The sequence below is a fragment of the Protomyctophum parallelum genome (genome assembly GCF_964188405.1).
Source record: "Protomyctophum parallelum genome assembly, chromosome: 7".
Classification (NCBI taxonomy): domain Eukaryota; kingdom Metazoa; phylum Chordata; class Actinopteri; order Myctophiformes; family Myctophidae; genus Protomyctophum; species Protomyctophum parallelum.
Genome location: NC_139705.1, coordinates 26,523,416 through 26,545,754, shown reverse-complemented (window position 1 = coordinate 26,545,754; position 22,339 = coordinate 26,523,416). Strand labels below are relative to the sequence as shown.

General features: G+C 43.9%; 3 protein-coding genes across 5 annotated transcripts; 1 reads left to right on the top strand and 2 right to left on the bottom strand.

Annotated features, from left to right (window-relative positions):
* The first annotated feature begins 1,256 nt into the window (after nt 1–1,256).
* Nucleotides 1,257–6,541, top strand: LOC310862389 (uncharacterized protein). 3 transcript variants are annotated; one of them, XR_014569562.1, is made up of 5 exons: nt 1,257–1,691; nt 2,746–2,904; nt 3,968–4,189; nt 5,187–5,995; nt 6,042–6,541. XR_014569562.1 is itself a non-coding variant. In XM_083770272.1 (4 exons), exons 1-4 carry the CDS (start codon nt 1,679–1,681, stop codon nt 5,318–5,320), a joined length of 525 nt encoding a protein of 174 aa, XP_083626398.1. In that variant the 5' UTR covers nt 1,257–1,678; the 3' UTR covers nt 5,321–6,541. The 3 variants fall into 3 exon arrangements, 2 of the variants coding, with proteins under 2 accessions (XP_083626398.1, XP_083626397.1); XM_083770272.1 differs by having other exon boundaries at nt 2,749–2,904; nt 5,187–6,541; XM_083770271.1 differs by having other exon boundaries at nt 5,187–6,541.
* Nucleotides 6,542–6,655: 114 nt separating this feature from the next.
* On the bottom strand, nt 6,656–19,560 carry hyal3 (hyaluronidase 3). Its single transcript, XM_083770269.1, has 7 exons — nt 19,478–19,560; nt 11,145–11,429; nt 10,135–10,570; nt 9,398–9,545; nt 8,179–8,308; nt 7,725–7,814; nt 6,656–7,457 (listed from the first exon to the last, which is right to left on the bottom strand). Exons 2-7 carry the CDS (start codon nt 11,400–11,402, stop codon nt 7,146–7,148), a joined length of 1,374 nt encoding a protein of 457 aa, XP_083626395.1. The 5' UTR covers nt 11,403–11,429; nt 19,478–19,560; the 3' UTR covers nt 6,656–7,145.
* On the bottom strand, nt 13,003–21,912 carry naa80 (N-alpha-acetyltransferase 80, NatH catalytic subunit). The gene is made up of 2 exons (XM_083770270.1): nt 21,863–21,912; nt 13,003–14,841 (listed from the first exon to the last, which is right to left on the bottom strand). Coding segments are annotated over exons 1-2 (1,065 nt in total). The 5' UTR covers nt 21,865–21,912; the 3' UTR covers nt 13,003–13,778.
* Nucleotides 21,913–22,339: the final 427 nt, after the last annotated feature.

Sequence of the window (22,339 nt, the reverse complement as noted above, 5' to 3'; positions counted from 1 at the left end):
TGTGACAGTCCAATGTTATTATAGGCTACTGTATGTAGGCCTATTTATTTATTTATTGTTTCTTTATTTAAATGTTTATTATTTATTTATTGTTTCTCAATTTTACATGTTTATCCTGTACAATGTACATGAGTTCTACAAAAAAAATCACTAACACCCCTTTAAGAAAGTCAGCATGCAATATGAGTGTGAGACCCCATTGCTCAACAGTGCCACTTTAGGACACCCAGCAGTATTGCAGGTGTTGCTACTCTAAACATAGGGACATGTACATAGGGACACACAAAGCCAGTCAGTCATAAGAAAGGGCTGGAGCGTGCGCGCGCGCACACACACACACACACACACACACACACACACACACACACACACACACACACACACACACACACACACACACACACACACACACACACACACACACACACACACACACACACACACACACACACACACACACACACACACACACACACACACACACACACACACACACACACACACACACGTCATCTAAAAAAAAAACTTTAAACAGGTGACAAAATGACAATAGTTAGTTACTGACATTTTGACAGCACATCCATGCAGTGGGAGGATTGTCAGGAATTGTCTTTGCACAGGTCTATTGAAGGTTTTAAAATGACCCAGCTCTTTCCATTTTGATGCTGCAACCATGCTTATAGTAGGTTTTAGCCCATACCCATGTCTAAACTGTCTCAAGTCTCAGCAACCCTCATTTGTCATTGCAAATGTGGAAATGGACTGGTTTTAGGCCCATAAACTTTCTCAAGTCTCAGCAACCCTCATCCCTGGGTTGATAATAGCACTGATTATGTGCAAAATCTTATTATGGTTCGTTGTGATGACACGTTCTGTGAATGTACCGTTTTATTTTTCTATTTGACTATTGCCTATTTATGCTTTAACCTAGTGTTCTTTTCCTTCTTTTCCATTTTCCATTATATGAAATACCACATGTATACACACTATGTACAATTTGTCACACCTTCACAAAGTCAAAAGGTGAAGAATGTACATTCGGAATTGTACAGTTACTAGAAATATGCAACAACGTGTCTTCACAAATTGAGCAATGCTATTTGGGTGTATGTTTACCTCTAGTTAGACCACGTCAGTGATGAGACAGTGAGCGATCCTTTGGCCCAGGACCTAATAATACATCCATGGTTTCTGTAGCTATTTTAGGCCCTGGGGTCTGCAGGGTGGGGACTGGGGAGTGGAGAGAGAGCAATGGGTTATGGGACTCTCTCTCTCGATCTCTCAGGGTGGCAGAGTCTTGGGCAGAGGAATTGGGAAAACACACACCCACACACACTGGACGGTGGAAAAGGAGGAGAACGTTTGGTGTTAATATAGTTTCTCACAGACCCACATGCACACACCACAAGAGTCTCTAGGAAGGACTGGAACTTTGTCACAAAACTTTGGAAGTGTCTGTTTTTCTGACAGTTTAACCAGGAACCTTGTGGAATATCTACTCGGAATATTCTGAAGAAGAATTGAATACATTTTGGTGACAATGTGACTCGTGTTTCCAGAGTTTTACGTGTGACCTCGGATTAATTACTGTAGTCTGGAATTGTTAGCAGCACATGGTTTCAGAGATACAACTACTGAAAGACAAAGACAAGGCGACACCCACCCACTGGTTTGTTTCATGGTGACAGAAGGTAAGTAAGTGGCACATTTTCACTGCTTATTTACTTATATCTTTTTTGGCCATTTTATAGACACGTCTAAAATGAATATGAGAGAATTGACATGCAAACATTGCATGTGAAGTGATCACTGGGATTATAGACCTCAGCCTACACTATCACAAGCACATACCAATATCCTGGCCCAGTGACCCACCAGGACAAAACAGTCATACTCAAGACAGGTCAGTATAATTAGTAACGACAGCAAACATAATAGCCAGTCTAACTAGTGAGTTCAATGGACACTTCACCCGGGGTTCATGTGATCTTCAGATGGTGGTTCACCCGGTAGTAGTCACATTAAACAGACCACCAGTTACTCACTCTCTTAATACATGGATTAGTCACTTATTCAATCACAGTCAGTCAGTCAGTCAGTCAGTCAGTCAGACAGACAGACAGACAGACAGACAGACAGACAGACAGACAGAAAGCCAGTTATGGTTTGAATAATATTCAAACCATCAGAAAATGAGACAGCCATGCCGTTGGTCTGAAGGAGTCTGTAAGTATCCAGTCAACTGTCCTTTGGCTGTGAGTTCAAATTCCAGCAGCTGTGTAACATTATGGGTTTGATGGCACTAATAATAGCACTGATAAACAAACTGGTCATAACTGGTATTATGCTTTGTCTATGTTCACACTGGTCACACTTTAAGCCTTTATGCATGTGTCTCCTCTCTCACTCTTTCTGTGTCTCTATTATCTCTTTCACTGTCTATGTCTCTCTCTGATTTCCTATTCCACTCTCATACATAGACAATATTTTACATATCTGAACGGTTTTCCTTGTTTTCTTTCTATCTATTCTTTTCCCCTTTCTTGAAAACTACAAATGATGGGAGCTTGTACGACAAATAGTTTCTACCTCTTTGTTACACCTGTAAATCTGTAACATGACAATTATATTGAGGTTGAAGTTGAGAACAGCATCTTTTCATCCCGCGTCCCCACATATCTCCTTACAGGAAAGACAATAAAAGCTAACATGAACTCATAACTTCTTGTGTCTCTCTCTGTGCAGCAGCAGCAGCCGTAGCAGACATGTCACGACCCCCATCCTCCTCTCAGACAACCCCTCCCTTCTACAGAGTCAGCGAGAGAGATCTGACTGAGATAGAGCTGCATTCTGTTGACTCCATCAATGACCTGCACCGCACACACCCTGACCACAGCCACAAAGGTACTCCACCAGTGACCTGCACCTCACACACCCTGACCACAGCCACAAAGGTACTCCATCAATGACCTGCACCTCACACACCCTGACCACAGCCACAAAGGTACTCCACCAATGACCTGCACCGCACACACCCTGACCACAGCCACAAAGGTACTCCACCAATGACCTGCACCGCACACACCCTGACCACAGCCACAAAGGTACTCCACCAATGACCTGCACCGCACACACCCTGACCACAGCCACAAAGGTACTCCACCAATGACCTGCACCGCACACACCCTGACCACAGCCACAAAGGTACTCCACCAGTGACCTGCACCGCACACACCCTGACCACATCCACAAAGGTACTCCACCAATGACCTGCACCGCACACACCCTGACCACAGCCACAAAGGTACTCCACCAATGACCTGCACCTCACACACCCTGACCACAGCCACAAAGGTACTCCATCAATGACCTGCACCGCACACACCCTGCATGACCACAGCCACAAAGGTACTCACTCTCCAACACACTGTCTCACCCACCCACCATGGGACTGGAATTTGTAGTGGTATAGAAAAAGTACTATTTTCTTTTACGTAATTAAAAGCATCAACAGTGAAAGGTAGAAACACTCAAAAGTGTTGGCTTTGGCATAAAAATATACTTAAATTACAAAAAGTAAAAGTACTCATTATGCAGAATGTCAAGTTATAATGAAATAATCCATAAAAATCTTTTGAAACTAGCAGATCTAAAGCAGATTGGGGGCTTGTAGATCAGCTCTTTTTAAATAGACACATTTTAAATAGGGTAGTATGTTATGTAATACTAATCAAAATGTATCTAAAGTTTTCAAATAATTGTAGTGGACTAAAATTACAATATTTGGCTCTGAGATGTATTGTATTGGAAGTAAAAGTATAGAAAAATTAGAAATACTCCAGTAAATGAAAAGTACCTCTACTTAAGAACTTGAGTGCATGTACTTAGTTACTTTCCACCACCACTGGAAATGTGTAAATGAATAAAGCACCGAGACACCTACGTTACCAATTCTCTTGTCTTCCAGGTGTGAGGCCCCCCCGCTCACCTGCTCAATCTCCCTCGCCCAATGGCAACGTCTACGTGCAGGACACGACAGCTGCCAAACACAAAGGTCAACCAATCAGCAGCCAATGGCAGGGCCATCTAAAGGACATGTTAAACTCCAGTTCATCCCGCACCTACATGGTGACCTGTGGCGTCATCACGCTGCTACTGCTTATAGTGCTGCTCATCTTCTACTTCCTGGGTGAGACATAGGGATAGGGATGGAGCTTGTTAATTCTATTGATAACGATCACCTTATCGAGCCCACTATCGAGCATTTTCTATAATTTTGTGGAAAGATTGGAGACAATAAATTCTGAACAGAACCAGTATATTTTAGGGCCTTCAACTACAGTACTTTTCTAACAGACAAAAAAAGGCAATTGACCTTTTTTACCAATAAAATAATATTAAAGGAACTATTAACTGGTTCATAAAGTGTACAGACAGTGACTTTAAAAGCATAATGTTGTTTACTCGGGCTGCACTGGTTGGCAGGTATCAATACACTTTTAGACATGTTTGTGCCAGCGTGGGTGATTATTTCTTGATCGCCTCTTGTCTTGATTGTTTAAACATGATGTCATGGGCCGCTATGCTCGATAACAGGCTTAAGCCCAAAGCTTATTCATAACGGCCCGGGTACTCAATAAGCTTGTTATCGGATTTTTTCGGGTATCGATTATTGAGCTCCATCCCTACATAGGAATCATTTGCTCACTATATAGCGGAGTAAGCAGGTCTAGCTTGTCCAAAATAGTTTACACGTTATGATTTGTGTAACAGCTGTAGTAGCCTATACTGTGTAGCTGGATATGACAAATGTGGACTGATTTAAAAAAGTCTTGGTGGTGCTAGACTTAAAAGACAACTTCATCCTCATAATAATATGGTAGCCTGTGTCTCGTTCAGACTGTGGACCGTTCAGAAAACCTGCCTATGGCAGTGACACTATCGATGGGGAATCCAACCTAACAGAAACTAATAGAAGGCTTTCTATTCCTGGAAAGTTAGCATTTATGGAAGCTATTGTTCTCTCATTAATAAACACAGGCTGAGTAGGAAGAAAATGTCCTAATGTACTAGATATTAACCAGACAGATTTCGTCTTCCTATATTGCATGGGGGAGATTTGCAGTCTTGCACATGCTGTCTACATTTGTTTATACGTCTTCTCTGTCTGTTCCTCCCTCCTCCAGTCGAGCAAGGCAACGCTCTACGAACACTGACCGAAGCGGTTAGAGATAAACACACCGTTTCCATGGAGATATCACAGTTGATCCAGGAACTACAGGCACTGAGGCACAACCTGACAGCCATGAGAGGACCATGAGGCGCGCACACACACACACACACACATGCATGCAAACACACATGTACGCACACGCACGCACATGTACACACCTTACTCACTCACTTTGCTTACTAGTGTGTTACACTACTAGTAACACTCGTATAAACACGTCACGCACGCACACACACGGGTCACAGAACGGACCCTGTGACAAAATGTGACTCTACACACATTGAAATTGACAAGAGCTCAGCAGCATCTTACATACCCAGACCTAGGCTATGTTCTCCTCAGCCTCGGAGCTCTGAAGGTCTTTGGGGAGTTAAATAAACAAATAAAGAGGACTTCTGACTCGCATGCTCGCCCAGAGGCAGCACAGCAGGGGAATACCACTCATTTTCAACATTGAACTATATGTCATTAGTATACCTTATAGAGTTGATGTGTGGAAATAATAAAAAAGTCCCCCCCCCCCCCTTCTGTTAAGCCTAGAGCTGGAGGTCTAGAACTTGGGGTCATGCGAGGTCAGAAAACAGCGCTCGAGCACTGTTCATGGTAACAGGTACGGTCGCCCCAATTCCATCTCGCCCCAGCTTTTTTCCGCCGACCTCACGCCGACAGCTCAGTGCGGCGGTTCTTGTATTCTTCATTTTGTTTTACTGAGAATAAGGTTAGAAATAAGTTTATGGTTAGGCATAGTTTTACTGGGGTTAAGTTTAGGTATAGGGTTAGGTTTAGGCATAGTTTTACTGGGGTTAAGGTTAGGAATAAGGTTAGGTTTAACTGTTTAAGCATCATTTACTTAGATTACTTTAGGAATACCAGGCCGCGCAGTTCCGCCGGCTGTACGCCCGGGGCGAGTTGGTAAAGGGGCGACTCGTTTTGTATTCCTGTTCATGCAGCCCTGGAATGTGACAAGCTTGAAATACAATGTTTTCAACAAGGGCGGCGCAAATATTTGATATAATATACAGAAGTACAAGCTTGAATGATGTTGAGTGCTGCCTGACTGCAGTCACAAGAAAATGGCTGTAGTTAAAATGATGAAGTATTGAAAGTGTGATTTTAACAATATAGCCATATAGGCTACGGTTGATGATAATTGCACACATTTGATTGAAAAGTGTACACGGAAAGAAAATGCTGCTCAATATTCCTCAAAATACAATTTAATATGTTTAATGTTTAAATGAAAATTATGTGACATCTTTGTGCTCATATTACTTGGTTCATTAAAAATGTAAATGTGTTGAATCCTAACTTGTGACACTGACTTGTATGATTTAAATTTATATTCTATAAAAATAACAATGCCTTACAGAAAAATACATAAGGTGAGCAAATATTAAGCCATTTATTTTTTTTATATTTTTTTATTTTAGTAACTGCAGAACCCTACAGGTTGGCAACTTTATACAAGAGTCCGGATATTTCCTTTTTCCATTGGTTACTCAGGTCACATGACCAAGGTTAATTAAATAAGGTTAGGAAGCAAAGGTGGACTCCATGTTGCTCCCTGGAAGGAAAGAAACATGTGCAATGGGCTATATGCAGCCAACACTTCCGCGTTCAGCTTCCTTGGTCTCAATTGCGCATGTTTATTTCCCTCCAGGGAGCAACATGGAGTCCACCGTCTTCGCTTCCTAACCTTATTTAATTAACCTTGCACTTGACCAGGAAACAGGTAGGAAGCAGGTAACAGGTAACAGAAATCTTTAGAGACACCCAATGTTATGTAACGTAACGTTATTGAGATTGGCCGGTTGAGAGGAGCGTTCGTTATACTTAAATAAAGAAACCAGCGCTTCTTTCACATGACAAATATCACTATGTGATCATTTATTGGGTTTTTTTTCTTATCAACTTAGAATCTGTTCTGTCCCTCATCCTCCTCCTTCCTCTCTTCACATCTCTTGCCACTCCATCCGCGGTAACAATGACACTGGAAGTGCTTGTGGAAAGGTGTACGCTCTCCGGAGGGGTGGTTGATGACGTCATCGGTGTTCATCATGTGTGAGGCTGAGGAGATCATGTGACGGGAGTTGGGGTCGCGTCGGACGCAGCGGCCGTTGCCGCGGCAACGCCGGAGACTGCAGTGCTGGGTGTCAGACCTCAGAGCTCTAATGTAGCGCCCCAGGACAGAGTGGATGTAGTCTCTGAGGAGCTCACACTGATGCTGAGCACGCACACGCACACGCACACACACACACACACACACACACACACACACACACACACACACACACACACACACACACACACACACACACACACACACACACACACACACACACACACACACACACACACACACACACACACACACACAGTACTGTAACCACAGATACGGTCCACTAGAAATTGAACGATCAAATGTACAGAAAGACTCACTCACTATTAACTATAATTCTATTTCCTACACACAGAGGAAGGTAGTGTATACCTTTGACTTGGCAAACGTCATCTCTCCCCACAGCACCACTCCGGCTGCGCCCAGCGCTGCACTCTCTCCCAGCGTGCTTTCCAAGTCTGTCTGTAGTGGGACACACATGCAAACAAAGACACAGGCACAAAACGCATGGTTAATCTTACACACAGTGGTTGTCAATGTTATGTTATAGGGAAAACGGTGTGACTTGAATATACTGTATGTGATGACATTCTGGCACCGTTCATTTAGAAACAAACAAACCCTGCAGAAGACTTTGCCGAAAACGTTGGTTTCTTTTCAAAATAAGAAAAAGTTTTGCATTGTGGCTCCGAGCTCTGCGACACTTTAACAACACTCATACAGTATTAACAGCACAAAATATATTCAAATAAATATACATTTGGGGATCCACCTTAAACATGAAAAGCGTTGAGAACCACTGCACACACAGCAGTACAGTGAGTACCTCATCAAGGAAGTGCAGGGTGTGTCTGAAGGCCAGTCTGGCGTAAGGCAGGACAGGCGTGGCGTGTTTGGCACGGTTGCCACCATGGCGCCAACGCGATGCCACTCGCAAAGCCTCCAGCAGTCGGTATCTGTTGGAAAAGACACATCTGATCAGAGGGCTCAGCTTCACATTGTCATTCCACAGTGACATGCAGTAAGAAACGTCCTTAATACTCATATCAAGATTGAATTACTTGACTTTATTGTACTTTACTTTATTTGTTAATTTTGACGGGACAAGGCATATTCATGAACATTACAAAAAAAATCAATGTAAATAGCAAAGATGCTAAATTCCATCCGCTGTCCCCAAAACACAAAACATATAAACGAAACAGGCAAGCAGTGAAGCACATTACGATGAGACAAGGCATAACATACACAGGAAACAAAGTACAAGGTATAAAGTGCATCTATATGGTTTAGCAGCATCTTTAAAGGGCAATACAGAATTGTAACCAAGGTAACTAAGCGAATTATTGCTTTCAAGTAATGCAGGATACGCTGTCAAGGTGCACTACTATACTGTAGACTATTAGACTATACAGTACATGGTCACATGGTCACTACTACTGTAGACTATTAGACTATACAGTACATGGTCACACTACTACTGTAGACTATTAGACTATACAGTACATGGTCACATGGTCACTACTACTGTAGACTATTAGACTATACAGTACATGGTCACACTACTACTGTAGACTATTAGACTATACAGTACATGGTCACATGGTCACTACTACTGTAGACTATTAGACTATACAGTACATGGTCACTACTACTGTAGACTATTAGACTATACAGTACATGGTCACTACTACTGTAGACTATTAGACTATACAGTACATGGTCACAGGTTTGGTTGTCGAGTAACCATTTTGTTTAGGTAGAAGAAATGTTGAATCCACTGTAATGCTACCAAAATTGTTTGTGTGCGCGTGTGTGTGTGTGTGTGTGTCAGAGAGACAGAGATAGAGAGACAGAGATACATAGATGTGTTGTGTGAGTGAATACATGTATATATTTATACAGACTAATAGCTGGAATGATAGGCTGAGCTAGAAGGCTGGGTGTGTGTGTGTGTGTGTGTGTGTGTGTGTGTGTGTGTGTGTGTGTGTGTGTGCATGCGTGCGTGCGTGCGTGCGTGCTTGCGTGTGTATACATCTCCATACTTGACCATGTGTCGTGTGTCGTTAGTCCTTGTCATATCCTGAGACAGATAGATGCTGGGGTAGAGGGCAGTAGACTGACGCCACAGCCATGCCAAGCGGTCATTACGCGCCCTGGCCCTGGGGTGGCACTGCCCTGTGTACCTGTCCCCTGAAGAAAAGACACATAATTATGCTAATAAACTTCAACACAACGTTTTTGTTTGCCCTGGGTGGGGGGGTTGATAAAAGGACAGAGAGGGCGATATGCTTGTACTGACTGGTCAGCTGATGTATCAGCCCTAGGGGTAATATGGCGGTACTGCAAACGTGGTTGCAAGAGTTTAAAAATAAACCAAAAGAGCGGAAAACTGTAACCTTTGATGGGTCAGCGAGGCAATCCCAGCTGGACTTCAATACCATTTTGTTTGCCGGGGCAGTTAAGTACTGTTAATCTATGTAATTTTAAATGTATACTTTGACCGGAGTCCCCCTGGGCTCTGTATAATAGGCCTGCTCCTATTCTCCCTACTTGTAGATAGATTTTCTTTTATCACCGGATGTTGACACTAGGGTTCAAGTGGTTAAAGTGTTGTCCACATGCTATTTTCTCAATGTCTTTGTGAATGAATAAACAATAAGAATAGTTGGAATCTATCTTTATCTGTAGAGCATCTATCAAACAAAGCAAAGTGTGTGTGTGTGTGTGTGTGTGTGTGTGTGCGCGTGTTGTAGTGTAGTGCATTCCATCCTAACATTACCAGTCTCTCTCCTGTATTGATTGTAACAGTAGGGGAACCCGTAGAACCCCCAGAGACCTCCAGGACGAAGTGTGACCCCCAGACTCAGCGTGGCTTCCATGAAGTACTTCGCTGCCTTGTCAAACTGACGGCGTGCCGTCGCTCTCACCTCCTCCTCCGGCAACTCCGGTCTCTCCTGCCTCACCAATGCTTTAGACATTTGCCGGTACGCCCTCTTGGCTCCGAAGTCGGTCTTCCACAGAGGGCGCCACTCCTCCCAGTCGATCACTGCCAGGCCCGTGAAGTTTGGTTGCAGCAGGTTGGAGATCTGTGACTCGGCAAGGGAAAGGTGGCCTGCCAGGTCGCCAAGCTGAGGTAGGCCTCCGTTCACAAACCTGCCGTCGTGGGACAGGTACGGGTATTTCCCCAAGTGGTTACGATAGAAGATGGTCATTTCCTGAAATGGATGGAGGCACGGGAGGAACGATGGAAGGATCAGAGGGAAAGAAAAGAGGGTTGGTAGGACAGTTGCTAGGTGACATCATCATCATACCAGGAAGTTATGCGGGAATGCCTACAGAGTGGCAAAAAACTACTTTCTGGCCTTGACAGCCCATACATCCAAACAGAAAAGTCCTATTTCATTGCATGAAATGACTTTAAACAACATTTAAATTCACTTTGCCACTCGATCTGCCATTCACTATATGCATGCGCATACCCTCTATTAGTGTGCAGGAGGATGCTATATGCACACCAGTCTTAGTAGTGGTGCCAGCCCACGGCAGAAACATCTAAAAGGTTTAGTCTTAAAAAGACAAAGGAGTGGCCGCACACTGGTAGCCGCTTATTTATTAGGACGCAGAGAATGAAATATGAGAATGAAATAATCTGCACTTTGGCTATCAGTGTGTGCGGCCACTCCTTTGTCCTTTTCAGTAACTAAATTAGAACATGAATTACATGAATGCTCAGAAAGCCTTCCTAGAGAAGATTTTGACTTTGTGAACTTCAAATCCTAATCCACTCACCTGTCCTTGGAAATGTTGCTGTTGGTTGTGTACAATGTCAAAGTCTCTCAGGTCCAGGTGGACACCGTAGTGTTGGTGGCAACGAGCGGTGGGCATGTTCCAGACGACCACGAATGGCCGGTCCCTGAGGACGGGCTCTGCCGCGGCCAGGGAGCCGGGGCGGAGAGGAGAGTGTTCCTGGGTGATGGAGGCGGTGCACAGTGGAGGATACGGGAGGACAAGGAGAATGAAGAGGAGAGGGAGGTGAAACAGCACCATGGCTGTTTAGGCAGGGATGTGTCCTTCCTGAGCAGAGAGGGAAAAAGATCACACCATAATGTGAGTGGAGTGGTGCCTTTGGAGTGAGCGGTGCCTTTGGAGTCAAGCACAGTTGTTGACTTACGAGAATTTTCAACTTCTGGGTTTAACGGGTGGGGGGGGGAAATAAATATATAAATATAAATAATATATTATTATACCGCTACTCCAAACGGACACACATACTGTAGGGACAGACGGACACACATAGCCATGTAAAGTAGCGGTGTGCTCCATTCAAGAAGGCATCAAAAGTCACATTATACTGCAACAGGTTTGCTGTAAAAGCAACAAAAGACCTGAGTAATTGGACATTCTGTAAATTCTGATAATAGTAATTGTACCGATTACAGGTACTAGAAATTTGTATTGTATTGTTATCTAAATGCTATTCATAATATGTCAAGCATGATTCTTGCTTTACATAAACCAAGAATTGCCCTTGTGTATGATTATGCTATTTACAGATAAAATATAGCAAAGCAATATCCTACTATAAATGCACCACGTCTCTGCGTGCGTACGTGCGTGTGTGTACGGTTGTAATGCACGTAACTCGAGAACCGTTTGACCCACCGACTTCACATTCGACACACGCGTTCCACACCCCCACAGGGAGTGCAGTGCCAGGTATCGAGTCGGTCGGACCTACGGTTCTCCAGAACCACCACAAAAGGCTCTGGTCAGGCTCTGCCAGTGGGCCTAATCAGCCTAAATCCCCTCACCTGTGCAATTTCCAGCCTCTGCCTCAGCCAATTGATTGCCATGGAAACGACACAACCAGTCTACTTTTCACTAGCCTCGGAAACCCAGACATTTTTATTTCCAGGGAGAAAAAGAAAGTCTGGGGCACTTCAATACGGCATACAGTAGCGCAAACGTCGATCACTCTTTGCTAATTTCTGATCGTCTGCACCTCTGTTACATTGACGCACACATGTAACACACACACTCCTCTCTCTCTCTGTCGCTCAAATTAATTAGTCTCATGTCACACAGCTGTGTCTAGATTCTCCCGGCGGATCCTGCCAGGAGCTGCCTATGCCATAGAAAGCATTGGTGGACCCCAGGCTAACTTTTCACAGTCAGTTTGCACTCTTCACACACAGGCAGACAGACAGATACAGAGATCTCCGTGTGGGACACAGACACAGTGAAAATGGGTGCTATGACAACAGGTATTGCATACTGCAGATATCTCCATATAGGCCTACAGTGTGGGCATAAAAGGGACACCGACAGATAGTTAACTGATATTATTAGGTTCCCAAGTAGGCCGGTGGCCGACGGGCACGTACAAGTCTATTATAATGAATTTCAGTATTTTGCTAAATATTGCGTGTACCAACAGCAAAAGCAGTCACAATTTACCACAATTTGAAAAAACATGTAATAATCGGCTGTTAATGTGAATTAATGCAAACATCAGAGAGTTGACCTCATAGCTTATCATCATCGATTAATTAGAGCTGAAAGAAATATAAAGGAAACAGGACTCAATGTGTTACTTTATTGTTTTTAACCACCTCAATATACACTTCTTTTCAGTTTGATTCAAAAAGATATTCTTCTTTCAGAATTCACTACTGGTATTTCAGTAAAGGCACATTCAGGTCCAACATTTCAGTACTATTTGTTCTTAAGGTGTAGTTGCAGAATGTCTCGTCAGTCAGAATGCTGACCTGAAGAAGTTAGACCAGTGGTTTTCAACCTTTTCAGGCCACAACCCTCCAATATAATATATATGCTTTGCTACAGGGGGGGTCCCTGGAACATCTTTTCAGATGGGGTCCGTGGCCAAATACAGAAAATTCTGGGGGTCCTTGACATGAAAAAGGTTGAGAACCACTGACATAGAAACATAGGTTCAGACAACCGAGGTCTAAATGGGTTAACTGGGGATTTGAGGCATTACATTTGCCTCAAAGAGGCACATTTTGTTTGACTCGGTTCCACAGATACATGAAAATTGCCGATCTACAAGCTCACACGAGGCTGAGAACCACTTAGATTGGATTAGTTAAGACAGCCAGGCTTTCACCAACATTACAAGGTGACTAGACAAGCAATGAGTTCAAGCCATGGTAATCTCCTAGTCACACAAACCCATTTCTTTATCGTCCAAACCTAATCACCAAGAGATGGCGTGGTATTGCTGCACTAGTGCATACCGGCTAATGCTACCCGGCTTCTGGTTGGCCAAGTAAGTCAAGAGACATAAAAAGAACCATACAGCCTTTTGCAATATCCTGACTGTAATCAGCAAGCATCCTGTTTTTTGACTGTAGTACATGTCTTTAACACGTGTGCGTGCGTGTGCGTGTGTGTGTGTGCGTGTCAGATCTCCTTGTGCATCCAGAAGATGGGTGTCCCCTTAGCATCTCTGTATGGCGTCTCGGTCAGAGTCTGTACAATCTGCTGCACTTTAGACTTGAGCGAGGGAATGGGGGTGGAGGAGGGAGGCATAGGAGGGGGGAGGAGGCCTGGAGGGGGAGGTGGAGCAGGAGGAAGAGGAGGAGGAGGAGGTAGAGGAGGGTGGAGAGGAGATGGGACGCCACAAACGCCTCCCCTCTGCGGCCCCGTCCGTCTTTCCGTCCCCGTCGCTTCGCTTGCGTCTGCGTCCTGCACAAGCGCCATCCCGGAGAACCTCAGGAGCGTCTCCATGGGGACGAACGCGGCCATGGCGCCGGCGTTCTGCACCGGCGTGGACAGCTCGTAGCCCAGGTGGGCGTAGAAGTGCTGCTTGTCGTGCGTGGTCAGGCACAGGCGCCTGAACCCGCGGCTCTGCGCGTATCGCTCCACCTCCGCCATCAGGGTCCGCCCGTAGCCCTTCCCCCGCTCCACCTGGGACACCACCACCGACTCCACGAACAGGCTTCCGCCGTGACCTACGACCCTGGAGAGGCGGGCGTGGCCCAGGAGCCGCTCTGACTCGAGTCGCGCCTCCCCCCGCAGGAGAACCAGGCACACGGGAAACTCTGCGCTGGACTTCTGGAGGGAGTGGACCCGGGCCGCCTGGCTGCGCCGCCACTCCGTGTTGACCAGGTCGGCACACGCCAACAGCAGGTCCGGGCGGTGGTGGATCGGCACCGCTCGCAGCTTCCCTTCGTGTTCTTCCCGGACTGAACCTGGCTGGTCTGAACGGGCTGGTTCTGCTGGGATTGTGTCCGGCGTCCCTGCGGCTCCCATGTTCGATGCAGCTTCTGTGTCTCTCTTCAAAGGCTCTGAGATGAAGGCTGTTGGTGATGGAGCCACATCATGCACAGTCTCAAAGACCACAGCTGGCCTCGGTGGTGTTGTTGGCCCGTTGCGCTGAAAGTCCTCCGTCCCATCGTCGCCAGCCTCTGGTGTGAACTCTGGTGGTACTGCTGATGATGGTGATGATGCTGTGGACTCACACCTGTGATGATTTAGTGGCATCAGTTCTCATTTCCTCCAATGAATGAATGAATGAGTTTAGTGTGTGGGTGGGTGCATGCGGGTTATTGAGAAGCGGAATTTGTAGGAGGGGAAACATAGCCAAATATATCTAACAAACAATTAATTACAAATAACAGAGACATGGAAAGAACACATTAGTATTAGTGTCATGTTAATAACTAACTAATGCTATGATGCAGGCACATGACAAAAAATTGACGTGCGGCTTTGCAGATACACGGAGTTGACTATACGGATACATAAAACGGAATGACCTCACTGAAAATAATCCAAACTAGAGTATCAATTTGGTTTACATGTATGTGGTAATCTATGTATGTGTCCATATATAGACAGCGTCGGAAGCTGTATGTGCAAGGAAACATGCTGTGTAGAAAATATAGCATGTGCTCAGTATACTTTACTCTTTACTCACTTTTTAAATCCTTTTGTACACCCCTGTATACCGCCCACCTGTGGTGTCGTTATAAACAAGCCAGTATTAGACGATTGACAGTGACCTACAATGACTGTATGAGGCTGCTACTGAGAGCTCCAAGAAGCTGCAGTGCAAGCCAAATGTTCGTCAGTGTTGAGGTCCTACTCTGCTGTGCTACGCAATCTTATGTATAAATTTATGTGTAGAGTATGAAGTATCGAAACTGAACATGGTGGAACTCTTTTTAATGTATATTTCTTTCTATATTACTATTTGTATCTATTGTATTGTTGTTTTGTACTGTGATATGGATTCCCCTGAGTCTGAAGATTGAATTGAATTGAATTATGTGGTTTAACGATTTTGATCAGTTGGGTAACTTCTGTCTTGTAGATGTCCCGTATTCGTTTTGGGCTTCACACTGCAAACTAAATCTCTTTTGGACCACAGAGACTTCACCTGAAACCAGTTTAGTGTAGTGTGTGATTGTGACTGAAGAAACTAAACACACAATCTCGTGACCGAAACATTGGAGTCAACTTTGGTAGTTCCTCTGGTGGAGACCTGCATTCAGACGTAGTCACTGACAACCCCTGAGCTTGTGGCAGGACAGCTAGTCCTGATCTCATTCTAATCCATCTGTCACCGTCTATATCCCTCTCTATTCCTCTACAACCCCCTCTCCTCTGCACTAAGCCAGGGTTTAGCTGGATGGACTTGGGGTGTCTGTTCCATGACCGAGGGGTCTTTGCTGTATAGCCATGCATGGACAATGTCCATGACTTGGCACTGGCAGGGGAGGAACATTAGTGCATTAGTTCATGCAACTTGGGTCACACTGTACTGTACTGTACACTAACCTATAAATATAATGTGGAACAGCTAAAAGAAAAAGGTTCAGGTTACCTATTCAGGTTCTGGAAGCAAAGCAGGTTAATGCTGTCAGGATACTATCTACAATAAATGTTATTTTTTGTGTGTCTTTGTTTCACTAACTGGTCACTTACAGGTACACTCACTGAAATCAATTTTTCAAAAAGGCCATCAATTGTGAATAAATATAATAATATATATATATGCTTGCTTTATATAAGGTGGGGCTAGCCCCGCCTCCTTTACAGGAATGATAAAGATTTCTAAATTGTCCCTATTGCCAAACAATCTTTATTTCAGACTCCAATACTGGTAGATCCATATATAAAAGACAATAGAACAAAGGAAAGAGGCACATCTAAAAACCAGACAGACACTACAATGTCTGAGACAGCTACAATATCTCCAGGGACAAGAAGAGTACCTAATGGTGCTCTTCATATGCTGCATTCACACGGGCAGTTGCAAAAGATGCAAAGATCACAGCATAATTTGTCACATTGTTGCTTTGTAAAAATCAGTTACTCACACGGTCGTGACGTCAAGCGTGCATCCGTAGTGACGTGTCTAATTGGAGCTACAGTTGTAGCTTTGTAGCTGGAAGTTGAACCCAGCTCAGCTTCAATTTGTAGCTTTTGCAGCAGCTACTACAAAGGTCGGATGCATCTTTGTATCTTCATGTCGCTGGCTTCCATTGACAATGAATGGTAGACTGTATCTTTGCATCAGCCTGTGTGAACGCAGCATTAGGCATGCCAATGTCACTCAGTGACATCGTCACCGCGGGGACTGTGAGATGTCACTCAGTGACAGATCGTCGAGATGTCACTCAGTGACATGTCACCACTAGAGGACACTATGAGATGTCACTCAGTGACATGTCACCACTAGAGGACACTGTGAGATGTCACTCAGTGACATCGTCACCACTAGAGGACACTGTGAGATGTCACTCAGTGACATGTCACCACTAGAGGACACTGTGAGATGTCACTCAGTGACATGTCACCACTAGAGGACACTGTGAGATGTCACTCAGTGACATCGTCACCACTAGAGGACACTGTGAGATGTCACTCAGTGACATGTCACCACTAGAGGACACTGTGAGATGTCACTCAGTGATATCGTCACCACTAGAGGAGACTGTGAGATGTCACTCAGTGACATGTCACCACTAGAGGAGACTGTGAGATGTCACTCAGTGATATGTCACCACTAGAGGGGACTGTGAGATGTCACTCAGTGACATGTCACCACTAGAGGACACTGTGAGATGTCACTCAGTGACATCGTCACCACTAGAGGAGACTGTGAGATGTCACTCAGTGACATCGTCACCACTAGAGGAGACTGTGAGATGTCACTCAGTGACATGTCACCACTAGAGGAGACTGTGAGATGTCACTCAGTGACATGTCACCACTAGAGGAGACTGTGAGATGTCACTCAGTGACATGTCACCACTAGAGGACACTGTGAGATGTCACTCAGTGACATGTCACCACTAGAGGAGACTGTGAGATGTCACTCAGTGACATGTCACCACTAGAGGAGACTGTGAGATGTCACTCAGTGACATGTCACCACTAGAGGAGACTGTGAGATGTCACTCAGTGACATGTCACCACTAGAAGGGACTGTGAGATGTCACTCAGTGACATCGTCAGTTTCGTCACCACTAGAGGGGACTGTGAGATGTCACTCAGTGACATCGTCACCACTAGAGGGGACTGTGAGATGTCACTCAGTGACATATCGTCACCACTAGAGGGGACTGTGAGATGTCACTCAGTGACATATCGTCACCACTAGAGGGGACTGTGAGATGTCACTCAGTGACAGATCGTCGAGATGTCACTCAGTGACATCGTCACCACTAGATGGGACTGTGAGATGTCACTCAGTGACATCGTCACCACTAGAGGGGACTGTGAGATGTCACTCAGTGACAGATCGTCGAGATGTCACTCAGTGACATCGTCACCACTAGATGGGACTGTGAGATGTCACCACTCGAGGGGACTGTGAGATGCCACATTTGGACAAAATGTGCTGCCTGTCACTAAAGGGAAGTAACTGGAAGTGGAAATGGCATACCACATGCAATAAGGGAGTGACATACTGTACATACAGTACTACACCCATTTAAAAAATGGCTTATCATCATTATCTTCATCATCATTTTAACATGAAATATCGTCCAATGCATTTTTGTTTCTTGATTTTCTTTTCTACTCGTGTATTTGTACATTTGTTTTTCGTTAATTTCATGTTAAAACTAACTTAAACATACAGTATGTCTGTCACCCTGCAAACCTATGTAAGATGAACTACTAACATTTCTGAGTTGTACATAGATGCTAGTTCATGTGTGTGCACGCGCACGTCGCACACACACACACACACACACACACACACACACACACACACACACACACACACACACACACACACACACACACACACACACACACACACACAGGCTGGTGGGGAAAGTGAAATGATTATTCAGGCTACACTGTATCTCTGTACATTCCCTTTGGTTTTTGAAAGATCTGGTTGGTGGTAGGGTTTTTCAGTAAAATGAAGTAGAGGGAATTTAAGAAGAATAGTTAGCAATAATTGTAAGTAGGAGAAGGAAAGTACCAGCCCTAGGCCTTACTTTTTAATATATTGGCCTGGCAGAATTGGCAAAACTGTAATTATAACACTCTCGCCATTCAACGAGAGTAAACTTGATACCTCCTTCCCATGACTGACAATTTGTAATATATCATGACCAGGTACAGCATCACTTGCACTGTGAGAATAAATACCAGCACTCACGTTGTGTCCTTTTAGGATTCTTGTTATATTTTCCGTTTTCCCCCAGCATGGCAACAAACAAGACAGATGGATGTTTAGAGTTAGATTTAGAGTTGAAGAAGGCCACACGGCCGAAACGTCCATCTGTCTGTTTGTTGCCTGCTGGGGGAAAAATAAAAATAAAACAAGAATCCTAAAAGGATACAACGTGAGTGATTTATTCTCACAGTGTATATCTTCCTGAACCGTGCACCCGTTACACCATTACATGGAATTATTCAACTGAGTGCTTGCTCTCTCTTTCTTCTTTACAGCATCACTTGCACACATATCACAACAAAACCACAGATGAAAATGGAACACACTTTATCCAGCTATAAAATGTTAAAGCTAAAGTTATAGCTAAAGTAAATAAAATAAATGAAATAGTTTTCCAAACTATGATGTGAGCTCACTGAATGCAGCATTAAGATAAATAGTATTGATCCAAACTTACCAACGCAGAACAGCCAAGAGAATAGCGAACAATGATATTCATTGACAACTGACACTCGCTAACTGCCTGACACTGACTATGCATGTTCAATTATTATCTCTCACACACACACACACACTCCAAAAAAGGGATGTTAAGACAAATGCAACAGGAAACTGGTGTTTGGCTGATAATCAGGGACATGATGTGACAGAAGCCTGGTTCTCTTGTCTATGACTGGACATATTATATCCGTCACACTTGGAGATAATGCTGGGCCGCGGCCCGCCGCCATGGCAAACAACTAGAGAAGTTTAAATAAAAATGAAAAACATCCTACACGATCATATTCCGATACCCGTAACTTAAGTAAGTAGGGCTACGGTCAATACAGAGTACCAATCCAATGCATTAAAAAAACCTTTGAATAAATAACAATTCCGTTATTGTTAAAGTGCAGCCAAAATATGTAAATAGTATAAATAGTATTAAACAGTGAAATGAGTTTTCTCTGACGGGTGGCTGGCATCTCCCTTTGAGATAGGGTGAGAAATTCAGTCACGCGAGAGAGACTCGGAGTAGAGTCGCCTGGAAAGGAGCCAGCTTAGGTGGTTCAGGCATTTGGTTAGGATGCCTCTCAGGCGTCTCTCTAGGGGGGTCCTCGAGGCACGTCCCACTGGGAGGAGACCCGAGGCAGACCAAGGCGCAGTTGGAGGGATTACATCGACTCACTGGCCTTGTTACACCTCGGGATCCCCCAGGAGGATGTTACTAATGTTGCTCTGGAGAGGTAAGTCTGGAGCTCTCTGATGGAGCTGTTGCCCCCACGACCCGACTACGGATAAGCGGTTGAAGATGGATGGATGGATGTCTATTAGTTATCAATGTGATAAATTACACGGTATCGGATTGACTATAGACTCGCCATATACTGAATACCAGCATTTTAGGCAGTATTGGCACTGGCAGCTGATTCCAATACTAGTATTGGAACATCTCTACCAAATACCTCAATATTGATCTTTTGTCGATAATATTGCATTGTGCCGACCATATTAATCTTCTTTTTAGGTTATATTGATGGGTTGTGAGCTTTTAGATTGGGAATTTTTGCTTTAAACACTTTTGCTATAATTGCAATATTACAACTTGCTAAAAATCCAACAATATCTAGTCTCAAACTCAGTATGGATATATTGTCCAGCCCATTCAATGGGCCTTTTAAACAAAGCCTGGTCTTTCCTTATCTGCACCTGTCCTGAAAGGAGAGACAGCACTACATTCCTCCTACTGGGCAAAATCCTCATTTACATTTGACCTCCATGTGGACATCAACAGATGATCATGAATGACTAGGAGGGAAAATGCAACTTCATGACATATTACCTGTACACTAACTCAGCTATACTATACTGCCTACATATAATAGGGTTTTCTAGGAAAAGATTGTCATATACTGTAAGTTGTAATAGGGAAGATAATTTAGACAGACAGTATCATAAATTTAACATACCCTTGTCTCTTGACTAAATGTACAAAGTTGTATTATTTTCCTCTGTGTACAGGCTCAGTTTACATAGTGTGACTTCCAAAATGAGTACAAAACTATTTGAGTTTAATATTATTTATTCAGATTCCCATTAGCTTGTGGTCGCTATAGTCTTCCTGGGGTCCACTCCAAAACATGTTCACAGCTATCTGAAATTAATCAACAAAGCACTCTTTCCAATTCTCTAAATTATCCATTTGTTCAGTCTCACAAATTGTCATTTACCGTGTGAGATATTTTGTTACAAACTTACATGTACACTATACTGTGCATGTACAGTACGTGTAGTGTACATGTAACAGTGTGTACTGCAGTACACTCTCAGCTCAGGTCTCAGCCCCAGACGCAGACCACGACTGTACACATGTTGTGCATTAAATACAGTCTACTACACAACTACAGCACTGAACTGTTTTGAATGTACCGGTTACTTTTTGAATCGGTAGGCTACTGCATGCATGCTCCCCCTGACAGCGTCACTTCCATATAAGGTCAGACTACAGAAATAATAAACAAACCACCCCACGGGACGTCCTGAATCCTGATACAATTAATGTGACACACCGTAACGTTAGTTAGACTTTTTAGACAATCTACGTCTATCAATTTATCAACGTCAGTGATATAAATACACAACAATCGTCTGTCATTCAATATGCTCATTCATTGTTAACTGTTCTGGAGTTTACTATGTAGCACTCAAGCACGAGCACATCACACAGACTGAGTGTACTGAGTGAACGGTTACACGTTAGCCTACTGTATGTAGTGAACTGTAGCTGCAGTGGGTGTCTTTTTAGATTAGAAAAGAGCAAAAACATAATATCAGCTAGCGGTAGCCATGCCTATATACCTACATTTTTACAGCTTGACGCCTGGTCCAGAGAACTCTTCTTCGGAAGGATTTGACAAGCTGAAGTTGAACTGTGATCAGGTTTAACTTCTGCACACGTATAGATATGATGGGAACACAGTTGTTTTACCGGTCCAGGGTCAGCCCTTGGAGAAAGAGGGAGAGCGTTGCCGAAGCCACGCGGTGCTATTCTGCCATCTTTTGTGCGGAGGCGTTACTACAAACACAATTAGATTCAGTGTGTTCAAAACAGTTGTCTGTCAAAAGTGTACTTGAGCAAAAGTAACTGGAGTGTTTGCTTTTATAAATTCCCAAGTATTCAAATTAGCTTAAAATACTTAAGTATTGATTTTTATATCAATGCATTGCTGTATTGAAATGTAGACATAAAAAGCTATGATTTTTCTACAAGCTGCTATTTTCACTATGGGTGCGTTCGGAAATGCGCACCGGGAGCGCACTCGCCTATTAGTTTGCATTG

Bases quoted from the DNA above. Each gene is read 5' to 3' on its own strand.
- LOC310862389 (XM_083770271.1), top strand. The intron at 2,905-3,967 runs GTACTCCACCAG...CTTGTCTTCCAG, and splicing joins CCCTGACCACAGCCACAAAG to GTGTGAGGCCCCCCCGCTCA. The intron at 4,190-5,186 runs GTGAGACATAGG...TCCCTCCTCCAG, and splicing joins GCTCATCTTCTACTTCCTGG to TCGAGCAAGGCAACGCTCTA.
- hyal3 (XM_083770269.1), bottom strand. From the start codon at position 11,402: ATGGTGCTGTTTCACCTCCCTCTCCTCTTCATTCTCCTTGTCCTCCCG. The intron at 8,309-9,397 runs GTATGGAGATGT...CTTTTCCAACAG, and splicing joins GACACACGACACATGGTCAA to ATACCGACTGCTGGAGGCTT. The intron at 7,458-7,724 runs GTATACACTACC...GTGCGTGCTCAG, and splicing joins TGACGTTTGCCAAGTCAAAG to CATCAGTGTGAGCTCCTCAG.